We start from the raw sequence: 24,538 nt of genomic DNA, 5'->3' as shown, positions 1-24,538 counted from the left end.
CTGCCAGGTGCTGCTATGTATAAATCTGGTGAACGTTTGGGCGTTGGCTAATAAATGATTAAAGCTTTCCTCTCCTCCAAAGAGCACCAGACAACATGACCTCTTCAAGGCAATGAGCTCTTTCTACTGCTGGGATAATGATTAATATAAGTAGTACTGTTCATTTTGATGTAGCGATAAACCATTATCACTCATTTGGGCCATACATGATAAAGGAAAGATTTTAAACATTTTTGGGAATTAAAAAAACACTTAAACAATTGTTTGTGATTTCAACCTTTTGACCTTTTCGCAAGCTGCCTGTGAACAAAAATGATGATTAAAGAAGTTGTTCAACACGAGGGTTGGACATGAGGGTAACCTCTTATATCTGTCTCTAACAGGTAGTTAGCTTAGCTTAGCTTAGCTTAGCTTAGCTTAGCACAAAGACTTGAAAGCTGAAAACCAAGGTGGAACAGTGATGTGTTGTTAGCACTGTTCACCTCACAGCTAGGTTTGAACCTCTGCTGCGGGCCTGCGGGAGTTTGCGTGTTCTTCTAGTTCATGTGTGATCTAAATAGAGTGTAGGTGTGATTTTCTTGTGCATGGTTGTTTCTCTGTGTTTGCTCAGCCTTGTGAAGGGTTGCAAACCCAGAGTATACCTAAACCTTAGTGACAGCTGGGAGAGCCTCCAGCCCCCCATGACTCTGAACAAGATGTAGCTGGTAAACAAAATGGATGTTTTTAGTCAAAAAACAAAAAAAACTCAAAATGACTTGAATGTACCTGGAAAGATCCATTTAACACACCTAAAAAGCTCTTCCCTGGAAAACCATGTAGAACTCTTTTGTCCTATCCTGTCCTATGTCAAATCTAAGGTCTTACATATTGTGACATAATAACTAAAGAAAATCATCTGGTTCCTCCCAGGATAACTCTTAAAGAGTGGGTGAATACAGCCTGAGATGAACAATAAATGACATATTGCACTGCGTTATTATTAATTTAAGAAAAACTAAGGCAGTGCATGAAAAACTGAGTCAACCATTCCTAATTCCACAGGAATTAAGAGAGTAAGTAGCAGCCAGGTGTTATTTAATTGATCATCAGGAAGTGTGAGCACCTCTATAAAAGCATTCAGGTGTGTGTTCACACAATGCCAAGGAGGAAAGACATGATCTTAGAAAAGCAGCTGCTGCTGCCCATCAGAAGGGTTATAAGGCCATTTCCAAACTATCTGGAGTCCATCGTTCTACAGAGAGAAAGATTATTCACAAGTGGAAAACATTCAGGACAGCTGTCAATCTTCCCAGGAGTGGACGTCCCAGCAAGTTCACCCCAAGGTGAAAAAGCCCAGAGCTACATCTCAGACTCTCCAGGCCTCAGTTAGCATGTTAAAGGTTAAAGTTCACCCCAAGGTGAAATAGCCCAGAGCTACATCTCAGACTCTACAGGCCTCAGTTAGCATGTTAAAGGTTAAAGGTTACCCCAAGGTGAAAAAGCCCAGAGCTACATCTCAGACTCTCCAGGCCTCAGTTAGCATGTTAAAGGTTAAAGGTCACCCCAAGGTGAAAAAGCCCAGAGCTACATCTCAGACTCTCCAGGCCTCAGTTAGCATGTTAAAGGTTAAAGGTCACCCCAAGGTGAAAAAGCCCAGAGCTACATCTCAGACTCTACAGGCCTCAGTTAGCATGTTAAAGGTTAAAGGTTACCCCAAGGTGAAAAAGCCCAGAGCTACATCTCAGACTCTCCAGGCCTCAGTTAGCATGTTAAAGGTTAAAGGTCACCCCAAGGTGAAAAAGCCCAGAGCTACATCTCAGACTCTCCAGGCCTCAGTTAGCATGTTAAAGGTTAAAGGTCATGGCAGCACAGTTAGAAAAAGACTGAACAAGGATGGCTTGTTTGGAAGGGCTGCAGGAGAAAGCCTCTTCTCTCTAAAAAGAACATGGCAGCACAGCTTAGGTTTGCAAAGCTGCATCTGAACAAAGCTCAAGACTTCTGGAACAATGTCCTTTGGACAGACCAGAGCAAAGTGGAGATGTTTGGTCCTAATGCACAGCAGCACGTTTGGAGGAAACCAAACACAGCATATCAGCACAAACACCTCATACCAGCCGTCAGCATGTTGGTGGAGGGCTGAGGATTTATTGGGCTCCTTGTATTGATTCAGTTGAACATGAACTCAGTGAACTGAAGCAGTGCTGTAAGGAGGATCGGGCCTTGATCCCTTAAATCAGTCACTTCAAACTAATGCTGCTAAAGGTGTTTCTACAGCCCACTCAATCATGGAATGAACTTCGTTGTTTCACACATTTTAATACGTAAAGGTTGTATTTAAGACCTGGGAAAGACCGGAGGATCTTTTTTACAATGAAAGAGGTTGTATGTTATTTTTTACATGACTCTAATATATATCAGCTTATCTATATCTACCAGTGGAATGAAAAATAACATTTTGTAGCCTAAGATGCTTCTTCATCTATAATCTATAAACAATCACATCTGGAACAATGTCTCCCTCCATCTCTTTCAGTAGATCTGGCAGTAGAAGATACTCCTTTCGTTGCCAAATGGGATTACTTTCCAACCCCTCCCCCCCAACTAGTGACTTTATTGCAAAATAGCAATTTCAAAATGTGTTGCCAGGGAACATAATGTAATGATTTTACTGCCAAAGCTCCACTCATCATCTTTTCCTGTGTCTGTTAGAAGAAGCACCAGCTTTAATAAGGTTTATTTTTTTTCTAAAGCCAACTAACATTACCATTTTAAACTAAAGAAAAACAACTGAAACACGTTTTAGTTTCATCATAGCATGACAAAAATGCAGTCAAACAGTAATTCTACCAGCGTGGTGCACAACTTTTCCCTCCCGTCGTCCAGCAGAAAGAAGTAAAACAGTAGGCTCACACCCACACTGTAAAAACACTGACTCACAGTGGTTTTGAGAGTCCAGTGCCTCTCCCATCTTTGTCAGGGCAAAGTTTGTGTAAACACTGCGTCTAAGTGCTGCCTTCACTGAGCTGCTAATGTGTGAATACCAGTTCTTCAGCTTCCAGTTGCACTCAAATCCCATCTAAGCAACATGAGTTTGCTTCATTTCCCTTATTGTGAATAAGCATCAAACTAGATATCGAGAAGGGAATAAAGGAACAAGCCTTCCAAGTCATGGAGTATAGTAACACACTTTCATTCATTCGTGTCTGCTGCAGGGAATAAAAGTTTATATTTGAATTTTCAGGGGACTGCTGGCTGCTGGCGGCTATCGCCTCGCTGACATTAAACGACAACCTCCTCAACAGAGTGGTTCCTCAAGGACAGAGCTTCCAGCAGGGCTATGCCGGCATCTTTCACTTTCAGGTAACAGTTTCACTTCCTTCACCTTCCTACATAAAGAGCACAAAGAGAGCTTTCAGATCCTTGAAATCTTTCCAGGTCATATTACGGTTCAGACTCACCTTTTTGCTGTCAGTATGAAGCCATTAGCCTGCAATGATGACACAAAAGGGAATAATCTGGTCATTTCTGAAAGATAAAGGACTGAAATATCTTATTCACGTCAGTTTTCAGACTAGTTGAATTGAACTTTGCAGCTGAGCTCGGATGCATCCTTCATCTGTCAGTGGCTCCTGCTTTGAATTGAATTATTAAGCATAATTAAGTAGGCACTCACATTTCAGAGGGAAAACCAAACCATTAGGCTGATAGAACTGTCTGTAGACCAGTGAAACAGGATTATGGTAAGGCACAGATCTCTGGAAGACTACAAGAACGCACAAAGTACTTAAAAAGCTTAGATCTGTATTAATAATCTCTTCTGTTGAAAACTAAATTAAAAGCACATGAAATAATGTTCTTTGGTGATATGTGGTATAAATAGGGGCTATTTATCAGACATGCTATATAAAAATTCCAATATTTCTGCATCACTAAAGAACAATTTGGACTTTATCAGTCCAAGGAGTGTTTTCACTAACAGTTAAAGTCACCGCCCCTGAGCTAATTACAGTTTATTAACCTCGATGACGGCGGCTGGATTTCATCTGTTGGCACTGAAAAAAATCTGTTTCAGAGACACCGTCCACTTTAGTTCAGTCTCACCTTCCCTCCTCTCTGATCTTCTTCATCTTTCTGTACATTTCCAGGAATATCTTCTTTATTGTCTTTGATTCTATGTCCCACTTGGGTTCAAATTTAAATATCAGATCTTTACAGAAAGTTAATCTAGTAAGTTAAACACATCGTATTAGTCTGGCTTCCATCATGGCACCTCAATCTGGTTACTATGGATAAAAGGTGTTGCAGAAGGTCAACCATCAGTGCAGAACTCCACCAATCAGGCCTATTTAATGCAGAGTGCTGTCATTCTCTCATTATAAGGCACATGGGAGCCTGATGGCAGTTTGTTCAAAGGCAGCTGATTTCCTCACGAAAAGCAAAGGCCTATAATCTGAAAATGAATTATTTAGACAAGATTCCCAGCAGCATGTGGAGGAAACCATGAACTGAGCTTTACCTTCCCTGCAGCCAGACACGGTAATGGCAGTATCATTCTGTGGGGATGTTTTTCTGTGATTCGGGTAGACGGGTCAGCACAGAGATAAGACCGATATGGAGGCTCAATTCAACAAGATGATCTGAGGCATAATTCCACGGAGCCGCTTTAGTGGCTCCAGATATTCGAAATTCCCTGAAATCTGAGCGTAAACTGGAATCTTTGCTTGAATCCCATCTAATCGAGTTAAGCTTGAATTTCCAAAGAGGATATTAGTCTGCCAAATGTGCTTTAATATAGTACAAATAAAAGAGTTTGAATATTTGGGATTCATCATTGTTTCTTTGACAAATGAACAGAACTCTCCAAAAACATATTATTGCTCCGTCATCATGGGGTGATTTTGGTAGATTGATGGATGAAAATAAACTAAATCTACTCCAAGCTTTGGCAGAATAGGTGAAAACCCTGAAATGTTCTGACTCTCAGTAGTCTTATCTATGGAAAGAATCCCAACAGGCTCCTCCCACCCTATTTTTACATGCCAGGCGTTTCAGGTTATGAGTCATTCATGGCAGCTCACCTCACAGATCCACACCCAACCTAACAGAAAAGATTTAACTCCCTAAACCATCATTTATTGGCCTCAGCTAATGGGGATCCTTTGTAGAAACAAATAAAGAATAAATCTCATGTAGATCAACATCACCTCCTCTGTTTGAAGGCCCGGTCCTGCTGCTTTGTTGTATAAATCCAAAATATTTCCTGTAGTGCTCTATGGCTGCAGCCACTGGCAGGAAGCCGGTTCTTATCAGCTGAACTTTGCTTTGGGGATAGACACCAAATACACCCTCAGTGCACACAGAAAACCACATGCAAAGGTGTGACTGTCGCAGATTCTCAGCAGTGCAGGTGTTGGCCTGATAATAAGCCTTTTATTCTGAAACCGGTGGGCAGGCGAACAGCATAGCAGCGTTTTACTCTGTGAGGCCTTCTGTTTGCATGTGGTACTGTGATAAGGGAGGGGAGCCCTGATTGGAGTGTGTTGGTTCTGGTTTTCATATTTGGCAGGATGTTTGTGTGCGCCCAGCAAACAGTGCTCGCCAGCTTTGGTAGATTATCGACACAAAGTCCAACTTTGGTGCTAAAACTGCAGGAAAGTAGGAAGCATTTTAGGAAATTAACATTTATTTCACAAAGCATCAGACTGAGTAAAGATGGAAAATGAATTAAACATTAATTGACTTTGTAATTTATGACGGAACTGCATTGGTGTCGCTGAATTATGAAAAAAGTCTTCAGTCAGCGGCTTATTAACCATTTTAAATCAAATCAATGGTTCTAATGGCAGCATTTGACTCAAATTGTTGCTGTTTAATGAAATATGAATAGTCCATCATTTCAGCTAATGAGCTTTTCTCCAGCCCCAGGGATCCAATTAATTTAATGCAAACATAGTCTACTTACATGCAAGGTTTTTGCATATTATTAAACATGTTAATGCTGTTTAAACCTTACAACCTTCGTTTTCAGTTATTATGTAGAATGCTTTTATTTCTGCCCTCAAGAAATAAGCTTGCTGCGTTATTTTAAAGCTATTTAAATGAGTTTAAACTATTTAAATTAGTTTAAACTCCCACCTCATGAGCAAACAAACCTGATAGCTGATTTAATGTAGCGAAGGTTTGCCATAAAAAGTGACTAAATGTCACTAAGTGACGTCAAACAAATATACTTTTTAGCATATTCGTAACATCATCACATCACACTGGCTTTACACTTCTACTCTAAAGCCCTTTACATCTGTTTTCTTCTCTCTGCTCACATTTATTTCTCTGTATTTTAATACAGACAATGTCACAATAAAAGGCCTCTCAGTTGCATGTTTTTTTCTGTTTCAGTTGCCAGATGATGAAATAGATTGTGACTGAAAAGAGGCCTGTTGTGAAAGCATAGTGGTGCTGCTAATCTGCTCTAAAAAAACTTGATTTTATAGGCATAGTGACAAAAGCACCGTCCACTTAGGTCAAAGACGATGTCTGTGCAGTGATTTTGGCTATAGATACATTCACAGTTATATGATGTTTGAAATGGCAGAATAACTCAAACATTTTCTTTTAAGTCTCAAATGGAGCTGCTGCTCCATCTCTCTGCTCTGTTGTGCTGGTGGGTCTATAGTTGCATGGGCAGCTTCTCATAGCCTGCTACTTCTCGCTTGTTTTATTCACCTCACAAATACAATATGGGGGACTATGAAGTAGTTAAAGCTGCAGGACGTAACTTCTATGTGTCTATAAGTTTCACCCAAGCCACGACAAGAGGAGATGATGCGTGATACGTTCGGCTCCTCGAACACCTCGCGGTAGTTTTCAGTATTTGTTGTTTTTGTATTTGGTGTCGAGGGGCGACATTCCCGCATTCTACTCGGTTTTACCTGACAACGAGAAGGGAGGGGGAGAGGAGCGTGTTGCTAGAAGCAACAAGGCGGAGAACCCAAGGAAGTGACCAAGAGGTTCAGAAGTGGATCGCACTAAAAAGAAAAGACCTTCCCGTTCGGCAGAAGATCTGTTGGCGAAGAGAGAGAGAGAGAGAGTGACAAAAGGAGAAGTCTAAGCAGAGTTTGCATCGCTTTTGCTTGATGGAGAGCCCTGAAGGAGGAGATTGGACTGGACTTTATTGTTTTCTTGGTGTTGTTAGCAGCCCGGTGTTCGTCCACTTGTGAGGGGTAGCGGCGGGTTACACCGGACCATTTGTCATATTGAGGTGCCGGCCACATAGCTGTAATAATTCAGAAATCCTCTAGGGGGCGACAGAAGTTACGCACCGCAGCTTTAACCCCTAAAAGTCAAGAAAAGTTGTCAAAACTGGTGACAAATCTGACAAAATTTGATATTATCATTCCTTGAGTGAGGAATGTGCAAGTTACAGATGTGTTATGGAGAAGGTATGATACGCCTGAAACTATTTGCCCACCAAAGAGGAAGCGTGCTTATATTGAGCAGAGTAGGAGAGTGCATGTGTTGTGCATGTCTTATGATCTAGTACACGTATCGGGCCTGATGCAGACTTATCAGGGTCCCTGTAACTGTACAACAGCTTATTTTGTTAAAAACAGAGCCCGTAATCTCAGTGTCTTACTCTTAGTGTCCCTATAGATGTTTTAATTGAAAAGCAAAACGGAAAGTAAAAAGAAAACCTGAAAAAACATTTAGTCAATAGCAATTTTTCACCTGCGGCTGGGAAGTGAAGCACTCAGAGCTGATTTGTCCGATTCAGCGAGCGCTTTGCCAACCGGGCTGTCGGGCCGCCAAGCGAAGGGGATGAAAGAAACAACAGGGAGCGCGTATATGTGCTCTGACACTTCTAAGACACCATTACATGCATAACGACCGGGATGTAATGTTGAAGGCAAACACACACAGGGAGCCAGTATTCATGAGGGGCTGCTTATGTCAGGCTGACTGCTCAGTCATGAAAGCTGTTAGAGCAGAAAACTGGCAGTTAAAAACTGGATACAGTTGCACGTTATTTCCTCTGCAGACACACATACTCAAGTAAGGGAAATCCTTGAAGGCTAAGATTCAAGTGGTGTCGGTAACTGTCCAGTTCTCTAAAGCTGCTTTGACCGAGATGATCTGAAGTCTTTCAGCGCTCTAACTTCTCTGATATCGACGGATCAATAGATACAATAAATACCGTCACACATACACACCCATTTCACACAAGTCTGCTGGGGCTGGTGACTCATGGCAGAGTGAGTGTGTTCATTTGTCCGTTATTACTTTGCTGAGTGGAAATAATGCTTCAGTTTGCTCCAAAAAGCCTGCATATGTACACGAATACTAGCTGAATGGCTCGTAAATAGACGTTTCTGTTGTCCTCGTTTCTTCTTTCTTCTTTTTTTAGATAAGTTTCTTCTTTCTTCTGTGAGCATGTATCTGCTCTTCTTTGCTCTCATGTGCTGTTCAGTCCGTCTTTGATCCTTCTTTGTATGAGTTTGGATCCTTTAAGCCTCAGGATGAATTACCCACACCAGAATGAGTCATCCCAAAACGATATTATGAGTCCCGGCTGTAGGAATTGTAATCTGTTTAAGAATGGGGAAGGACATCTGGGAGAGAGTCTGTGTGAACAAATATGGCAGATAAAAGAAGGTAGAGTGAATCATACACTGGCAAATCTTAGCTGGGAGTCAGAAACAAATCAAACTGGGGCAGAATGTTGATGATATTCTTATGAAAGCTGATATTTTACACAGGAATGCATGGCAGTTGTGACAGTGTTGAGGATTTCTCAGACTTGAATCCTGGGAATCTGCAAGTCATGACACAGATGTGTGGTTTGTTTATAGCTGTGTCGGTGTAAAAGAGGAAAATGAAGGTTGTGTGTGTCTGCATGTTTGTTCAGGTCCGTCTGAGTGTTTCTTTTCTTTAGTTTGGCATATTGTACTGTAACACAGCTCCTCCCAGATGTCGGCTCAGCTATGCAGGGCAGGCAGAAGTCCTGTTGCACATTAAAACATGCACGCTGCCCAGAATGGCGCACTGTAAAGTCAAGTAAACACACGTAAACACGGGTTAAATGCTCCAGGATGCAGCTAGATGCTCTCACACACAACTTTTAGTTGCCAAAAGACTGTCCTGCAACTTCCTTCACCCTCTTCCTCTCTTCTACTAATGTAATTACTTCGACAAGGAAATATTTCTTTCAAAAGGCTGTATTACCTCACGGCAGGCTCCCCCATCTCAAAGGATTACTGCCTCCAGGGTTGTGTAGCAGTAAGAAAACAAGCAGTGTTTTAGCTGCTCTTTGTGTTTTCTTCTCCAGAACAACAATTCTCCCTAAATAACAGAAGTTATCACAGATTCTAGGCACTATTTTTGGAAAAAAGCTAAGATTTTATGTACTATTTTTGGAAAAAAGCTAAGATTTTAGGTACTAAAATGAGAAAATGTTCCTTATCTTGTGTGTACATTTTGATGTAGTCCTGCAGCAGGCTTCTGTTTGAAGGCATGTCACATCTCCACAATGCAATTTACACCTTTATGACAAAACTTCAAGCCCTCTGAAAGTGTCACAGTCACATGGAAGCATGTTACAAAATGGGTTATATCTGTAAGTCCTTCCTGTTCAGTGAGTATTATCTCTTAGATTAAGACGTGATAATCTGTTTCTCCATTTAAAAAAATGTACAAAGTATGCAGAATATGAACATGCTGCACAGTTGCAAAGTATCTGTGCAGCTTTTTAGAATTCATGTGTGTCTGTAGGTGTTTCCATGTGGCAGAAGGATCAACAATAAACTTAAACTAAACCTAATTGTCGGTCCTAGATCGGTTAGATTGTTAGAGTTAGGGAATACGGAGTCTGTCCCCACAGCTGATACAATCCAGCACCAAGTCTTCTGAATGGGTTCTGGCTCTACAACATATGGCCCAACAGCTTTATTTAATGCAGCTTTTCACTTTCTTGGTCTGTACTGCCCCCTGCTGGACATTAAGCAACATTAACCCAACTTAAGCCCGAAGAAACTTTTAAAACCTGGAGGTTTTCAGGACTTTCAGAGAAATTCATCCTGGTCTTATTTGTGACATTTCACCTGCTGCAGAACAACTTGTCTGATTAGAAAGATACTTAAAGAAATGCACAGCAGGTCGGGTTGAGTCTCAGCTACTTTGCTGTGGGAACTCACTGATTGTGGGACTGGTTTCTGAGGAATTTAAATGATCAGTTTAGGTGCTGCACACAGATTAACGACTCACTGTAAAGTATCAGGTGGGATCAGAGTAACTGGCTGACAACAATAGAATATCTGAGTCTGTGTCTGAGATCTTTTGTTCTTTTGTTTTTTCCTCTGTTTTGACTTGAAGCCGATGGAATTTGACCTGAAGCGAGGAAACTCTGTCAGTGAATACGTCTGAATTAAACTGCAGCACTACTCATCTGATTAATCTGTAACAGAAGATGAATTTAATCCCTTTTGTGTGGTTATTTTATTCTTATTTGTATTCGATACGTTTCCCTCTCCCTCTTCTTTTAAATCTAAATTAAACCACAATACATCCGACTGCTCAGAAAAAGGCCGGCATTACTTTTGTTTGGGATTAATTAGACTCCAGGAAGAAATCCAAACAGACTTATTGGAGTTGTAGAAGTCCTCACAAGTTGTGAATTGAAAATAAATCACTTGTTTTCTGTCACAAAGAACTGAAACGGTGTAACTGTCAGAATGAGATGCTGGAAAACAACCCAGACCCCCTAAAGGAACTCACAGTGGTCGTCTGCTCTCTCTCTCATGCAGTTCTGGCAGTTTGGTGAGTGGGTGGAGGTGGTGATTGATGATCGGCTGCCAGTGAAGGACGGGAAACTGGTTTTCGTTCACTCAGCAGAGGGAACCGAGTTCTGGAGCGCACTGCTGGAAAAGGCCTACGCCAAGTAAGACATCTTAGAATATGCTGATTACCCAGACATTTCTCACTTTAGCCTGAGCAGCAATGCTTTTTCTGTTGGTACTTTTGTTGTAGCTGAGCCCTGAAGTTAAACGATGCAACAGTTTGGCTGCAGTAGAAACAGTCTTTTACTTGGTGAAGATCTGAAAAAAACTTCCAGGTTTTCCTCCACTGAATAAACACAGTTCTGGGGTCAAAGAGCCTCCCACAAAGAGCTTTTGAGGGGCTCAAAGTTTGGTCTCGGTGTTGGCTTCAAGCTTCAGCTGCTCCACTGTGACACCCGGTGGTCACTTATTGGACCTAAAGTGTCGGCTGTGACTGTTCATCTGACATTTGGGCAACGTTTGCAGACTTTTCTTTATGTTTATGTTTCTGTTTCTGTATTTATCAGACGCTTTTATCCAAAGCGACTTACAAATGAAGATATAACAAGCTATACAAAAAGCTAACAATAAGCTACATAGAAGGAACCCAGGAGTCCGACTCTGTCAGAGGGGACAGAGTAGAGATAGGGTGCAGGCATAGAAGGAAGTGCAGAAAGATAAAGTGCAGAGATAGAGGGGGTAGGGAAGTACAAGGTAAGTGCTGGGATAGGAGATGCTCTCTGAAGAGCTGGGTTTTCAGGAGCTTCTTGAAGATAGACAGGGACGCCCCTGTTCTGGTAGCGCTCGGTAGGTCATTCCACCATCGTGGGACGACACATGAACAGAGTTTGGATTGTCTTAGGCGTGGTGTAGGAGCTGCTAGACGACAATCCTGGGACCAACGGAGGGACCCAGTTGGGACAGAAGCCTTTGCAAGAGCATTCAAGTAGATGGGAGCCGTTCCATTAAGCTCTTTGTAGCTAACATCAGGGACTTGGATCTGATGCGGGCGGCTAAGGGCAGCCAGAGGAGCTCAATGAACAGAGGGGGGACGTGTTCTTTTAGGCTGATCCAAGACCAGACGCACCGCCGCGTTCTGGACCATCTGCAGAGGTTTCACAGGCTGGAGACCAGTTAGGAGAGCAGTTAGGAAACCAGTTAGGAGACCAGTTAGGAGAGCAGTTAGGAGACCAGTTAGGAGACCAGTTAGGAGACCAGTTAGGAGACCAGTTAGGAGAGCGTTGCAGTAGTCAAGGTGGGAGATGACCATGGCCTGCACCAGGAGCTGGGGGGCATGTTGGGTTAGGTATGCTCTGATCTTTCTTATGTTTAATGCAAAGCGGCATATTTCTTTGCACAAGTTTAATTGTGCAAGATATTAAAGACATTTTCTAAGCTGATTGTGAGGTGAATTTTTCATTAATTCATCCCTGTTTTCATTTCAACATTTCTGCTTTAATTTGGGAAACTGTGTAAAAAAAGGGAAGCGTGAAATACTCTCCAAAAGGACAGATTTGATTAAAGCTGCAGCTGCCTCAGCGAACAGCTGTGGTCTAAGCTGTGAGAGTGAAGCACAGCATTGTTCATGCAAGTACATTCCTGTAAAGTTAAGACAGCTTCCAGGATGAGTGTGATGCAAATACACGATTGATGTTCTGTAGTTCAGGACACTGTGACGGCTGTGTGATTCGAAACATGCGTAACTCAACTCAGGCCTTTTCACTTCAGATTTTATGTCTGAACTTCAACATTCACACCATGTATGAGTCTCCAGTGAACTCCGATCGCGCGCTTGGTTTCTTGTTGTGTCACAGGTTGAACGGCTGCTACGAGGCTCTGTCGGGCGGGAGCACGTCGGAGGGCTTTGAGGACTTCACAGGAGGTGTGACGGAGATGTACGAGCTGAAGAAGCCGCCCTCGGACCTCTTCAGCATCATCGGCAGGGCCATAGAGAGAGGATCGCTGCTCGGCTGTTCTATCGATGTCAGTACTGCAACATTCATTCATCCTCTGACCCAAGAAAACAAGAATATAACACAGATTTATCACAGATTGTAAAGTTTTTACGAGACTTTCAAGTAGTCAGTAGTTATTTTATGTGTTTGTCAAGACAAGCTGAGAAAATGCATTCATTTTCAATTTGGCCTCATAATGAACATACTCATTTCACGCTTATTAAATCATGAATTGGACGCCACCAGCTGTTTTAAAATAAGCTGCACCATCTTCTCTTTTTCTGACATTACTCTGTGGCAATAACACAATCTGTTATTAAAAAAAAGAACATCTCAGAGAGGCTAAGGCCCCCTGCACCTACCAAGAGATGGGCCTGCAGGACCCTTCAAAGTGAGGTGCTTCTAATGGGATGCACTGAAAAATTCAACTCAACTTTATTAATATTGCTCTTCTCAAACACATGAAGTGCAACCCAAATTAATTATTATGAAGAAATAAAAGTAAAAGACACGGAAGCTCTTTGCTACAGCAGGAAAATATTGCCATAAACAGTAATTAGTCGTAAAAGCAGGAAGGCAGCTTGAATCCTGGACCCAAACTGGGAGCCGATTCCTCTGGAGAAGAGCCTTAAAACTAAAGGAAAGCCTGGGAATAACAGACAGGCCAATGTCCTGCGAGCAAATAGCTGTTGTGGGTTGATATGAAACAATGAGATCTTTAAGGTAGTATGGAGCTTTATTATTCAAATGGAGAAAATGACAGATCATCCAGGCCTTAATATCTCAGAGACAAGCCTGTAGCTTTAGTAACTGGTTGATACCTTTAGGTTTAATTGATAATGTGTCACAGCTTGAGCACAAGCTGTCAAAGAGTTCGGACTCAAATACAGACTGAATAGGATAAAAGGTTTATTAAATGGTTGGGGTAGGATCCAGACCCTGGGCGAGGGTTAGACTGATCCTCCGTAATGGAAGATGAATAGTCCTTACGTATGAGCAGGAGGAAGTCCGTGAATGAGGGGAGGGCGCTGGCTGTGTCGGCTTTGGATTCGAGTCAGCGGCGAGGCGAGCAGGCGGGTTGTAGGTGATGGCTGGCGGGGATATCCAGGATAAGGCGAGGCGGTTACAAGGAAACCAGGATGAAGGGAGAGCAGGCGAAGAGTCGTATAGAGAGCCGATTTACCACTAGAGATAGTGGTAAATCGGTACCACTAGCCAGTCTTCGCCAGCCACTCCTATAAGGACGACTTAATGAGTACAGATGAGGAAAAGGTGTAGTGGCAGGAGCGATCCAGGCTCCGCCCACCTAAGACTCAGACACCGAAACAGCCAAGCATGGTTGTGACATCATGAGAGCTGGGTGCCATCAGCATACAGTTCAATTATAAGTGTCTCACTTTACAGTGTTTACAACATTTACATGATACAATAGCAATATATGCATCCTTTTTGTTTCAAAAGGATGTCTATAGCCCACACAGCTGTAGCCAAGGCAACGGAAGGCTTTATGAACGACACTAAAGGTGCTGCTGGAGCTGGGCGGGGGAGTAAAATGGAAGGTTACAAGAACAAGGAAAAGGCTGAGTGAAACTCAGAGAAACACAGGAGATGCAGCGTAATGAGCTGGCAGGGAAACCAACAAAAACCAGGAGAATATGGACTGAAGCAACAGTGTGTGACACAGGAAGCAGTTCCAGCAGCAAACAGATGGGGGCAGACTGTGAATGAAAACAGGAAGAAGGCCATGACACCCTCCCTGTTGTAGCAGTTTACAGAGTCTAACACTGTTAGAATAATTGTAATAGTGTCCCACATTTAAAAAACAATACAATCGATGAAAGGTCACAACTGCGTAATGTAAAAGAAACGCACGACATCTGATGACTTATTGAAGCTGTTTTCTGTTCTGTAGGAGATTGTTTCAAGCTCTGCCTTCAGGGAATCTGTGGGGAAAGCGAGTTATGGGGAAGGTTTTTAAATTAAGGAAAGGAAGAAGTAAGGTTGGGTTGATGTTAGTGAAGCACACAGAGACCTCTGCATGGGCTGAGGATCAGTTCTGAAAGCGGTGCTCTCCATAAAACAAATGAAAAATATAGCCTGAAAGATCCAAACGCTGTCCTTTAAAGCCAGGACTCACACGATCTGTTACGGCACCATTAAAGCAGAATGCCATCCAGTCAGCATCTTTATGTTGGCCGGGCATGTCTGCGGTTTTTTTAGCATGATTTGTGTTATTAGAAATCAATATTTAGCAAAGCAATCAGGGGTTTAAAGAGCTCTTCGTGGGCAAGATGAGCAACGGTGACAGGTGCTGCTGGAAGGGAATTTGGGAAATTTGATTAGCAGAGAAACCAGGAGAGGGCAGTGAACATTGGGAAATAAAAGTTGGCACGGATTCAGTGTGTCAAGGACGCTTGGGCAAAGCACTTGTTTGCAGACGGGGAGCAATGACCCGTTGTCTTGGTGAAGGACAGTTTCTGTAATCAGTCTGCCTTCCTGTGCTTCTCCATGAAGAAGTGCCAGTTTGGCTGATAAGGTTTAAAGAAACATACGCTGGTAAAGGATGAAAATGAATGGTAGGCTCTGGTTTTCCAGCAGCTGCAGTAATAAACCTGAAGCTCTACAGCCACGCGTGGTCAGGACTTCACGTGCACAGCTGACGTTGTGTTTTAATTAATCTGAATGACAGATGTGGCGCGGCTGCTTCAGCTTCAGCTCTGACGTTTTTTTCAGATCACAAGCTCGTCAGACATGGAGGCCGTCACGTTCAAGAAGCTGGTGAAGGGACACGCCTACTCTGTGACTGGAGTGGACGAGGTGAGCCTGAACACAGGAATATGGAACCAGAATCAGAAAGAAAATGATGATTGATGGGGTTAGATCGTGTCCTGTACTGTTAAGCATTGATCCGTCCATCAGTTTTCTGTCCCCACTTTATCCAGTTTAGCTGCCATCAGGCGAAGGTTGGTTCACACCCCGGGTGGGTCACGCTTAAAAGTATATAACAAATATGTAATTAACCTGTATCTAGCCATCTAAAGGTAGATATTTTGAAGACACTCCATGCCAAGATAAACCTTTAAGTTAAACTGGTTCATGTGAAGGTCCGATCAGGAACTTTGAAATATGTGCCGAGATGCTTTAAAACTGATCTGATGTGCAATTAGACCCAAAAATGTTCATTTTGGACCATCTAGTTGACTCTTAAATCAACGTCTTCAATGTTTAATGTGATTAAACTCCTACAGAAGTCATCTAAACTGAGAGCAGATGGACCAAACACAGATAGAATAATTGCAATACTTGCAAAAGAGTTAATTAAAAGTGACTTCTGATCGTTGTAAAGACAGTAGGAGTTGACTATTTTCCACTTTAGTTTAGCTCTAAGTCACAGTTGGATGCAAAGCACAGTGTTTCATATTAAAAATGACATTGAAGCAGACGTGCAGCTGCAGAGATCATCGTGCTTTGTCACATGAATGCCGACCGGATGATGCTGGAATCTGTTATTTCCCATTTTGTAACAATGACTGTTTGCTCCAGGTTGTGTCTTCACTCACTTAAATCTGTGCAACACCACACAGCCGATACAAAATCTGAACGTCAGCCGTGTTTCTTCGCCACGCAGGTGGTGTACAGAGGAAATATGACGAAGCTCGTTCGCATCAGGAACCCGTGGGGCGAGGTGGAGTGGACCGGGTCCTGGAGTGATAAGTAAGAGTTCACACAGCCATGGGGCCAATGGGAAATTTGTTCCTGAAAAACACTTCAGTTTCTGCTGAAATGGACATTTGGTCGTTTTTACCTCCTATCTTTACACTGAATTAAAGCCTCTTGGATCTGAAAAGGTTTGCTGAAGCTGTGTTTGGAAGAAGAGTCGCACAGCAGAAGAAATAGGCAGCTTATAAGTTATATCAGTTAGTTGTTACAGAAGTTTTCTGCCCACTGGCCTTATTATACCACAGCCCGGCTGAGCACTGCTGCTGTTACAGAGGGTCTGAAGTGTGTGACGTTCAGATTTGACCAATAAAAAAACCTCTCATGTGATGAAATGGCAGCACAGATTTAATCTAACATTTCCCAAAGCCTGCGTCCCAGTTTAGGGTTTTGATGTTTTGAAACGACCTCCACAGCTCGACGGTAGTTTCATCAGGAAACTTTAGAAAGAGGCAACAGTTCACCAATGTTTCCACTGTGAAATGATCAGCCACAATAAGCTGAGAGAGCTTATTGAAACCTTCTGGCTGAAAACCAAAAATAGTGTCTCGCGGGGTCAAAATGCCACATGGCGACATTCTGCAGGCTTTAGGATATTTTTGCCCGTGAGGTCAGCTGACAGGTGACCTTTGCATGGGCTCAGCCTTTTTCCACTGCTCTGCAGCTCCTGGATGAAATCTTTGTGTGCTCTAACCATGGATAATTTAAAGAAGAGGCTTACAGAGGAGCAGCATGACAGTTTGGGTAGTTTTACACATGCTGGTTGTTCTTTTGTTCATGTTTCCTGTTTTATTTTGGTAATATCCTGTCCTTTTGGTTAATTTCTGTTAGCTTTACTGTAGCTTCTGTTGCTAACTGGCCCACCTGTTGTCGATCACCTCCTCGCTCCTTCAGTATATATTCCCCCTGTTTCACTTTGTTACCAGATCATTGCTTTTGTCATATTTCCGGTCCTTGTTTCTTGTAGTTTTCTGTTTGCTGCCCCTGCTGCGCCTGTGTTTAGTTTGATTAAAACATTGTTCATTTCTCACCTACTTGTCTGGTAGCGTGTTGGTCATTTTTCTCCATCCTCACACCAGGAACCGTGACAACAATGCAAAGTTTAGCAGACATTTATTCGTTGATTTATTTTCCATACAAAATAAATACAGTTCAAGGCCACAGGGGGTGGGGGGGTGGAGCCTATCCCGGCTCCCACTGGCCCAGAGACAGGGAACATCTTAGATCGGGTGCCAGACCATCACAGTGAGATCTGAGATAAACAACGATTCATGCCCACACTCATTCTTAAGGTCATTTTATATCCACCAATCAATGTTAACATTTTGGATGGTGGGACTCTTCACCTGTCTGATACGACATATTGACGCCATCATGTGACTGGCTGCATTTGACCGTCGAGTTAAAGTTTATTGGGTCTTTGAGGACTCGCTGAAAAGCTTTGGGGAGTAAATCCATCCCACCAGTCGCTTCACTGTACCTTTAAAACAAAGAGAAACGGATGCTCTTATTGGATGCTCTTAGAGCTGCAATCGAGGGCGCTGCATGGCCCCTTCAAGCAAAAGAAAAGAAGCCAGTAACAGAACTAAGATCTAACTTTGGGTACTTCAGAGGTTTGAGCTGGTCTGTACTTCAGAAAAGCCAGACCAATGGCACCTTTTTAGCCAAAGAACATTGTTTTAAGTGGCTAACAGGAGGCTGGAGTACCTGGAAGGAAAATCCACAGATGCTCAGGGAGAAAGTGCAATGGTTTAAATCTGTTAAAACTGTTCTGTGTGTCTTTGTTTTAGGGAAAAAGTGCATTGTACCCAGATCTCAAGAAATGCTCCAGGTGCCACAATCCATTTGGACAAAAATGCTTTGTGGTGCTTTGGGGTGTTATCAAGCCCCAAAAAATGCAGCTGACTCAGTTATTTGATATCCAAGGACAGGGAATAGGATTGGGAATGATCAGGAGGGAGGCAGCAGAAATGAGGAGCCCACGTAAAAACTACAGCTGGGGAAGAGCAACTACATTTCCGTGCAGTCATGTGTTTTCTTTGTGGACTCCTCAGCTCCAGAGAGTGGGATAATGTGGATCGTTCGGTTAGAAGTCGGCTGCAGAACCGCAGTGAAGATGGGGAATTCTGGTGAGTGAAACACTTGGACATATTTGTAGTTTCTATTCAAGAAGCCACTGAATATAAAGTAATGCATTAACCAGCTCATGCATGTTTTATTTGTTACTATTAAAGGTTGACGATACATCGACCGCAACGATATATCGGGCCGATATTTGCGGTTTCACATTTCTTTTAAAAATATTGTTGTCTTTGTTGTATTACTGTTAAAAAATCTTCTCAAGGAGGTCATTTGCACTCCAAAGGCCTCATGCTGCTACATAAAGTGCACAAACATTAAGATAGTTTATTTCTATTGTTATATATTTAAATGTTCTGCATTGTTTGCTACTGTTAATATGTTTAGTTTGTTTTGTTAATGCATATTTCTTTTTTTTGTTTAAATTGAGATTTGTGTAACATTTGTTATCATTGTCATTTTTATCTTGTAAATGGAGGGAGAAAAAACTAAATCGGCTTCAAGAATCGGCCCAAAAAAATAAAAAATCGGCACATATCGGGGATCGTTTAAGACTGATGTCAAAATAATTGGTATCGGCCTTAAAAAACTATGAAGAGTTGTGATAGAATCTGTGTGTAAAATATCAGTGTTATTGTTTATCTGTTGGAATTTGTGACTTTGTGATGGAAAAACTGCAGTAAAATCACTGAGTCGGGCTCATTTCCCTCCCTCAGGATGTCGTTCAGTGACTTTCTGCGTGAGTTCACCCGTCTGGAGATCTGTAACCTGACTGCAGACGCCCTGCAGCACAGCCAGATGAAGAAGTGGAGCTCCTCGCTCTATCAGGGGGAGTGGAGGAGAGGCAGCACTGCTGGAGGCTGCCGGAACTTCCCAGGTATGAATATTTAGGGTAAATGTACTTTATTTCTACAGCCCTTTACAACAATCCATTTCGGTACCAAAGTGCTTTACAGCAGATAATAGATAAAGAAAAGAATAAGTACAAAACAATAAAATAACAGTAAAAGCAATAAAATACAGCAAAATTGAATAAGATAATATAAAAGAGTCACCATACTACTGGGTATTAAAAGCCATCTGAAATAAGTATGTTTTTAGCCCTGATTTAAAGAGGCTCAGGTCAGAAATAAGATGCATCTCAGGGGGGGGGGCTTATTCCAGAGCCTGGGGGCAGCAACAGAAAAGGCTCGGTCACCCCAGGGCTTTTATTTGGACCTGAACACTTCCAACAAAAGTTGATTTGTTGACCTCAGAGCTCTGCCAGGGTTACAGTTAAAAGCTCAGATAAATACGATGGGGCCGCTAAGAGCTTTAAAAACAAACTTTAAAAGTTTAAAATCAATTCTATAAAGAAAGCCAATGAAGGGAGTTAAGAACAGGAGTGATGTGCACACGTCTGTTAGTGTTGGTTAAAAGGAGAGGAGACAAAGAGACGAAGAAGTAGGTTAAAAGTTGGAGGTTTGAAGAACGGCAGTTCATGCTAGAGGCTGATTTACATCATCAGTCCCGGGTTTATAGACCACTCCTTTTATTTTGTGTCCAAATGCTTAAAACATGCTGTTGGAGGTGTTTGGATGATTTAAAGAGGAATGTGGACCAGCCTCTCTTTTATTTAAACAGTCTTTTAGTCTGACTTTTCAGTTTACTTTAAAATGAACTGAAACTTTCTGCTGGAAAAATTCAGTGTAAAAACGAGCTAAATATGAATGTGTTTCTACCTGAGATGATGCTTCTTGATATTTTACCGATGTTCACATTTAATGAAGCCACTGAATATAAAGTAATACATTAACCAGCTCATGCATGTTTTATTTGTTACTATTAGAGGTTGACGACACATCGACCGGCCGATATATCGGACCGATATTTGCGGTTTTTACTTGTATCGGCATCAGCCGATCAATTAGCACGTTAGCGATTGTTTTCTTTGTTGTATTACTGCTAACAAATCTTCTCAAGGAGGTCATTTGCACTCCAAACACAAACATTAAGATTGTTTATTTCTATTGTTATATATTTAAATGTTCTGCATTGTTTGCTACTGTTAATATGTTTAGTTAGTTAGTTCACATTTAAACAAAGGCGTCGTTCAGAATGTTTAAAGGCAGAATGGCTGAATCCCACAAGCTTGAAAGACGAGGGACACGCTGACCTTTTACCTCTCGTCTCCAGCGACTTTTTGGCTGAATCCACAGTTCAAGATTATGCTGCAGCACCCAGACAGCCCCGGCCAATCAGACTGCAGCTTTTTGGTGGCCCTCATGCAAAAAGACCGCAGGAAGAAACGGAAAGAGGGCAAAGACATGGAAACCATCGGGTTTGCTGTGTATGAGGTTAGCAGCTTTCCAACAAACTTCCTGCATCGTTTTCTCCATTTTTACTGCGTTTTTGTGTTTATTTTCAAATCACCGTCAATGATCGTCTCTTCTGTCGTTATTTTCAGATTCCAGATGAGGTGAGTTCACCTGCTTTCTTGTGATCTTTGCACATTTTTAGACAATAATTGCTCTTGAGAAAAGAGCTTTTGAATGCATGCTAACTCTTAACTCCACTCTCAGTTCACGGGGAGGTCAGGAGTCCACCTTAAGCGAGATTTTTTCCTCACGCACGCCTCCAGCGCTCGCTCAGAGCTCTTCATCAACCTGAGGGAGGTCAGTTCGCGGCTGCGGCTGCCAGCAGGGGAGTACATCATCGTCCCCTCCACCTTCGAGCCCCATAAAGAGGCTGACTTCGTGCTCAGAGTTTTCTCTGAAAAGCCTGCAAACTCGGAGTGAGTGCTCATAAAAAGCAGTGAGGGAAGCATTACGTTTTTAGGAGAAGAAGAGTTGTGATTTGTATCGTTGTGCAGTTGTTGATCATAATTGAGCTTTAATATTTCTTAGACGAGTGATGATTACTAGACAAAAATATGTGCAATGAAAACGGCACAATATGTTCGGAAATATCTACAGCACAGACATAACTAAATGTATTATATGTATTTGCATGTTTGCACAATCCAAAACTCCTGATTTAGAGTCGTTGTCATAGAATAACCCCACAGGACAAAACAGAAAATACAGCATCCATCCATTTTCTACACCTGCTTAACCCAACTCAGGGTCACAGGGTGGATGGAGCCTATCTCAGCTGTAATTGGGTGAGGGGCAGGTCCACCCTGGATGGGTTGCCAGTCCATCCCAGGGCCACACAGAGCTCATGCACACTTATACTCGCTTCTGTGGGTAATGCTGGTAACAACCAGTTAACCCAACATGCGTGTTTCAGGAAGCTGGAGTACCAGGAGAGAACCTGCAAATGCACGGGGAGAACATCCAAACATACTTCTGTCCTTAAATATCATAAAAACACAGCGTATAATAATAATAATCCACATTAGACATTTAGACATTTCAGAAAACACAGTTGTTTTGGTATTTTTAAATCTTATTTGTGAGGTCTTTTCGTTGTCTTTTGGGCGTCTTCAGAGACAGAAAATGTTAAACGAGCTGTGTTAGAAAAATTATATAGTTATACTATGAGAAAAGCTGCAAGAATAAGAGTTTCTGTGATGGGGGGAGGTCTCCTCCCCAACTTTTCTATTCTCATAACACTATGTATCAAGCAAAAGTGTTTTGACTGCATGTACTCGTCTTTCCCATAACATTAAATGGCGAGAAATGCCTTTTCCCATAACATTGAACGTCCCTTCCCATAATATTAAATGGCGAGAAATACCTTTTCCCATAACATTGAACGTCCCTTCCCATAATATTAAATGGCGAGTAATGCCTTTTCCCATAACATTGAACGTCCCTTCCCATATTAAATGGCGAGAATTACCTTTTCCCATAACATTGAACGTCCCTTCCCATAATATTAAATGGCGGGAAATGCCTTTTCCCATAACATTGAACGTCCCTTCCCATATTAAATGGCGAGAAATACCTTTTCCCATAACATTGAACGTCCCTTCCCATAATATTAAATGGCGGGAAATGCCTTTTCCCATAACATTGAACGTCCCTTCCCATAATATTAAATGGCGAGAAATGCCTTTTCCCATAACATTGAACGTCTCTTCCCATATTAAATGGCGAGAAATACCTTTTCCCATAACATTGAACGTCCCTTCCCATAATATTAAATGGTGAGAAATGCCTTTTCCTATAACATTGAACGTCTCTTCCCATAATATTAAATGGTGAGAATTGCTTTTTCCCATAACATTGAACGTCTCTTCCCATAATATTAAATGGCGGGAATTGCCTTTTCCCATAACATTGAACGTCTCTTCCCATAATATTAAATGGTGAGAATTGCCTTTTCCCATAACATTGAACGTCCCTTCCCATAATATTAAATGGCGAGAAATGCCTTTTCCCATAACATTGAACGTCCCTTCCCATAACATTATATGGCGAGAAATGCCTTTTCCCATAACATTGAACGTCACTTCCCATAATATTAAATGGCGGGAAATGCCTTTTCCCATAACATTGAACGTCCCTTCCCATAATATTAAATGGTGAGAAATGCCTTTTCCCATAACATTGAACGTCCCTTCCCATAATATTAAATGGCGGGAAATGCCTTTTCCTATAACATTGAACGTCCCCATAATATTAAATGGTGAGAAATACCTTTTCCCATAACATTGAACGTCCCTTCCCATATTAAATGGCGAGAAATACCTTTTCCCATAACATTGAACGTCCCTTCCCATATTAAATGGCGAGAAATACCTTTTCCCATAACATTGAACGTCCCTTCCCATAATATTAAATGGCAAGAAATGCCTTTTCCCATAACATTGAACGTCCCTTCCCATAATATTAAATGGCGAGAAATGCCTTTTCCCATAACATTGAACATCTCTTCCCATATTAAATGGCGAGAAATACCTTTTCCCATAACATTGAACGTCCCTTCCCATAATATTAAATGGTGAGAAATGCCTTTTCCTATAACATTGAACGTCTCTTCCCATAATATTAAATGGTGAGAATTGCTTTTTCCCATAACATTGAACGTCTCTTCCCATAATATTAAATGGCGGGAATTGCCTTTTCCCATAACATTGAACGTCTCTTCCCATAATATTAAATGGTGAGAATTGCCTTTTCCCATAACATTGAACGTCCCTTCCCATAATATTAAATGGCGAGAAATGCCTTTTCCCATAACATTGAACGTCCCTTCCCATAACATTATATGGCGAGAAATGCCTTTTCCCATAACATTGAACGTCACTTCCCATAATATTAAATGGCGGGAAATGCCTTTTCCCATAACATTGAACGTCCCTTCCCATAATATTAAATGGTGAGAAATGCCTTTTCCCATAACATTGAACGTCCCTTCCCATAATATTAAATGGCGGGAAATGCCTTTTCCTATAACATTGAACGTCCCCATAATATTAAATGGTGAGAAATGCCTTTTCCCATAACATTGAACGTCCCTTCCCATAATATTAAATGGCGAGAAATACCTTTTCCCATAACATTGAACGTCCCTTCCCATAATATTAAATGGCGAGAAATACCTTTTCCCATAACATTGAACGTCCCTTCCCATATTAAATGGCGAGAAATACCTTTTCCCATAACATTGAACGTCCCTTCCCATAATATTAAATGGCAAGAAATGCCTTTTCCCATAACATTGAACGTCCCTTCCCATAACATTAAATGGCAAGAAATGCCTTTTCCCATAACATTGAACGTCCCTTCCCATAATATTAAATGGTGAGTATTGCTTTTTCCCATAACATTGAACGTCTCTTCCCATAATATTAAATGGTGAGAAATGCCTTTTCCCATAACATTGAACGTTCCCATAATATTAAATGGTGAGAAATGCCTTTTCCCATAACATTGAACGTTCCCATAATATTAAATGATGAGAAATGCCTTTTTCCATAACATTGTGTGGCCAGCAAACATAAACAATATAAATAGCAATAGCACCATTTTGTTAGCAGACAACTCTGAGCAGCTTCCTGGCAGGTTGTGC

General features: G+C 41.8%; 1 protein-coding gene across 1 annotated transcript in view; it reads left to right on the top strand.

Annotated features, from left to right (window-relative positions):
• Positions 1-24,538, top strand: part of capn1 (calpain 1) — a 34,358-nt gene that overhangs the window by 7,228 nt on the left and 2,592 nt on the right. Inside the window, exons 4-13 of the mRNA XM_072376519.1 lie at positions 3,221-3,339; positions 10,776-10,909; positions 12,602-12,770; positions 15,476-15,559; positions 16,371-16,456; positions 18,514-18,588; positions 19,255-19,415; positions 20,714-20,874; positions 20,985-20,996; positions 21,100-21,311. Of these exons, the coding sequence (XP_072232620.1) occupies positions 3,221-3,339; positions 10,776-10,909; positions 12,602-12,770; positions 15,476-15,559; positions 16,371-16,456; positions 18,514-18,588; positions 19,255-19,415; positions 20,714-20,874; positions 20,985-20,996; positions 21,100-21,311 (1,213 nt within the window). The remainder of the gene's footprint in view (positions 1-3,220; positions 3,340-10,775; positions 10,910-12,601; positions 12,771-15,475; positions 15,560-16,370; positions 16,457-18,513; positions 18,589-19,254; positions 19,416-20,713; positions 20,875-20,984; positions 20,997-21,099; positions 21,312-24,538) is intronic.

The sequence above is a fragment of the Leuresthes tenuis genome, unplaced genomic scaffold, assembly GCF_036924035.1.
Source record: "Leuresthes tenuis unplaced genomic scaffold, fLeuTen1.0.hap1 SCAF_22, whole genome shotgun sequence".
In the NCBI taxonomy this organism is placed as follows: domain Eukaryota; kingdom Metazoa; phylum Chordata; class Actinopteri; order Atheriniformes; family Atherinopsidae; genus Leuresthes; species Leuresthes tenuis.
The sequence above is the reverse complement of the archived record's forward strand: the minus strand, read 5'-3'. Positions and strand labels throughout refer to the sequence as shown.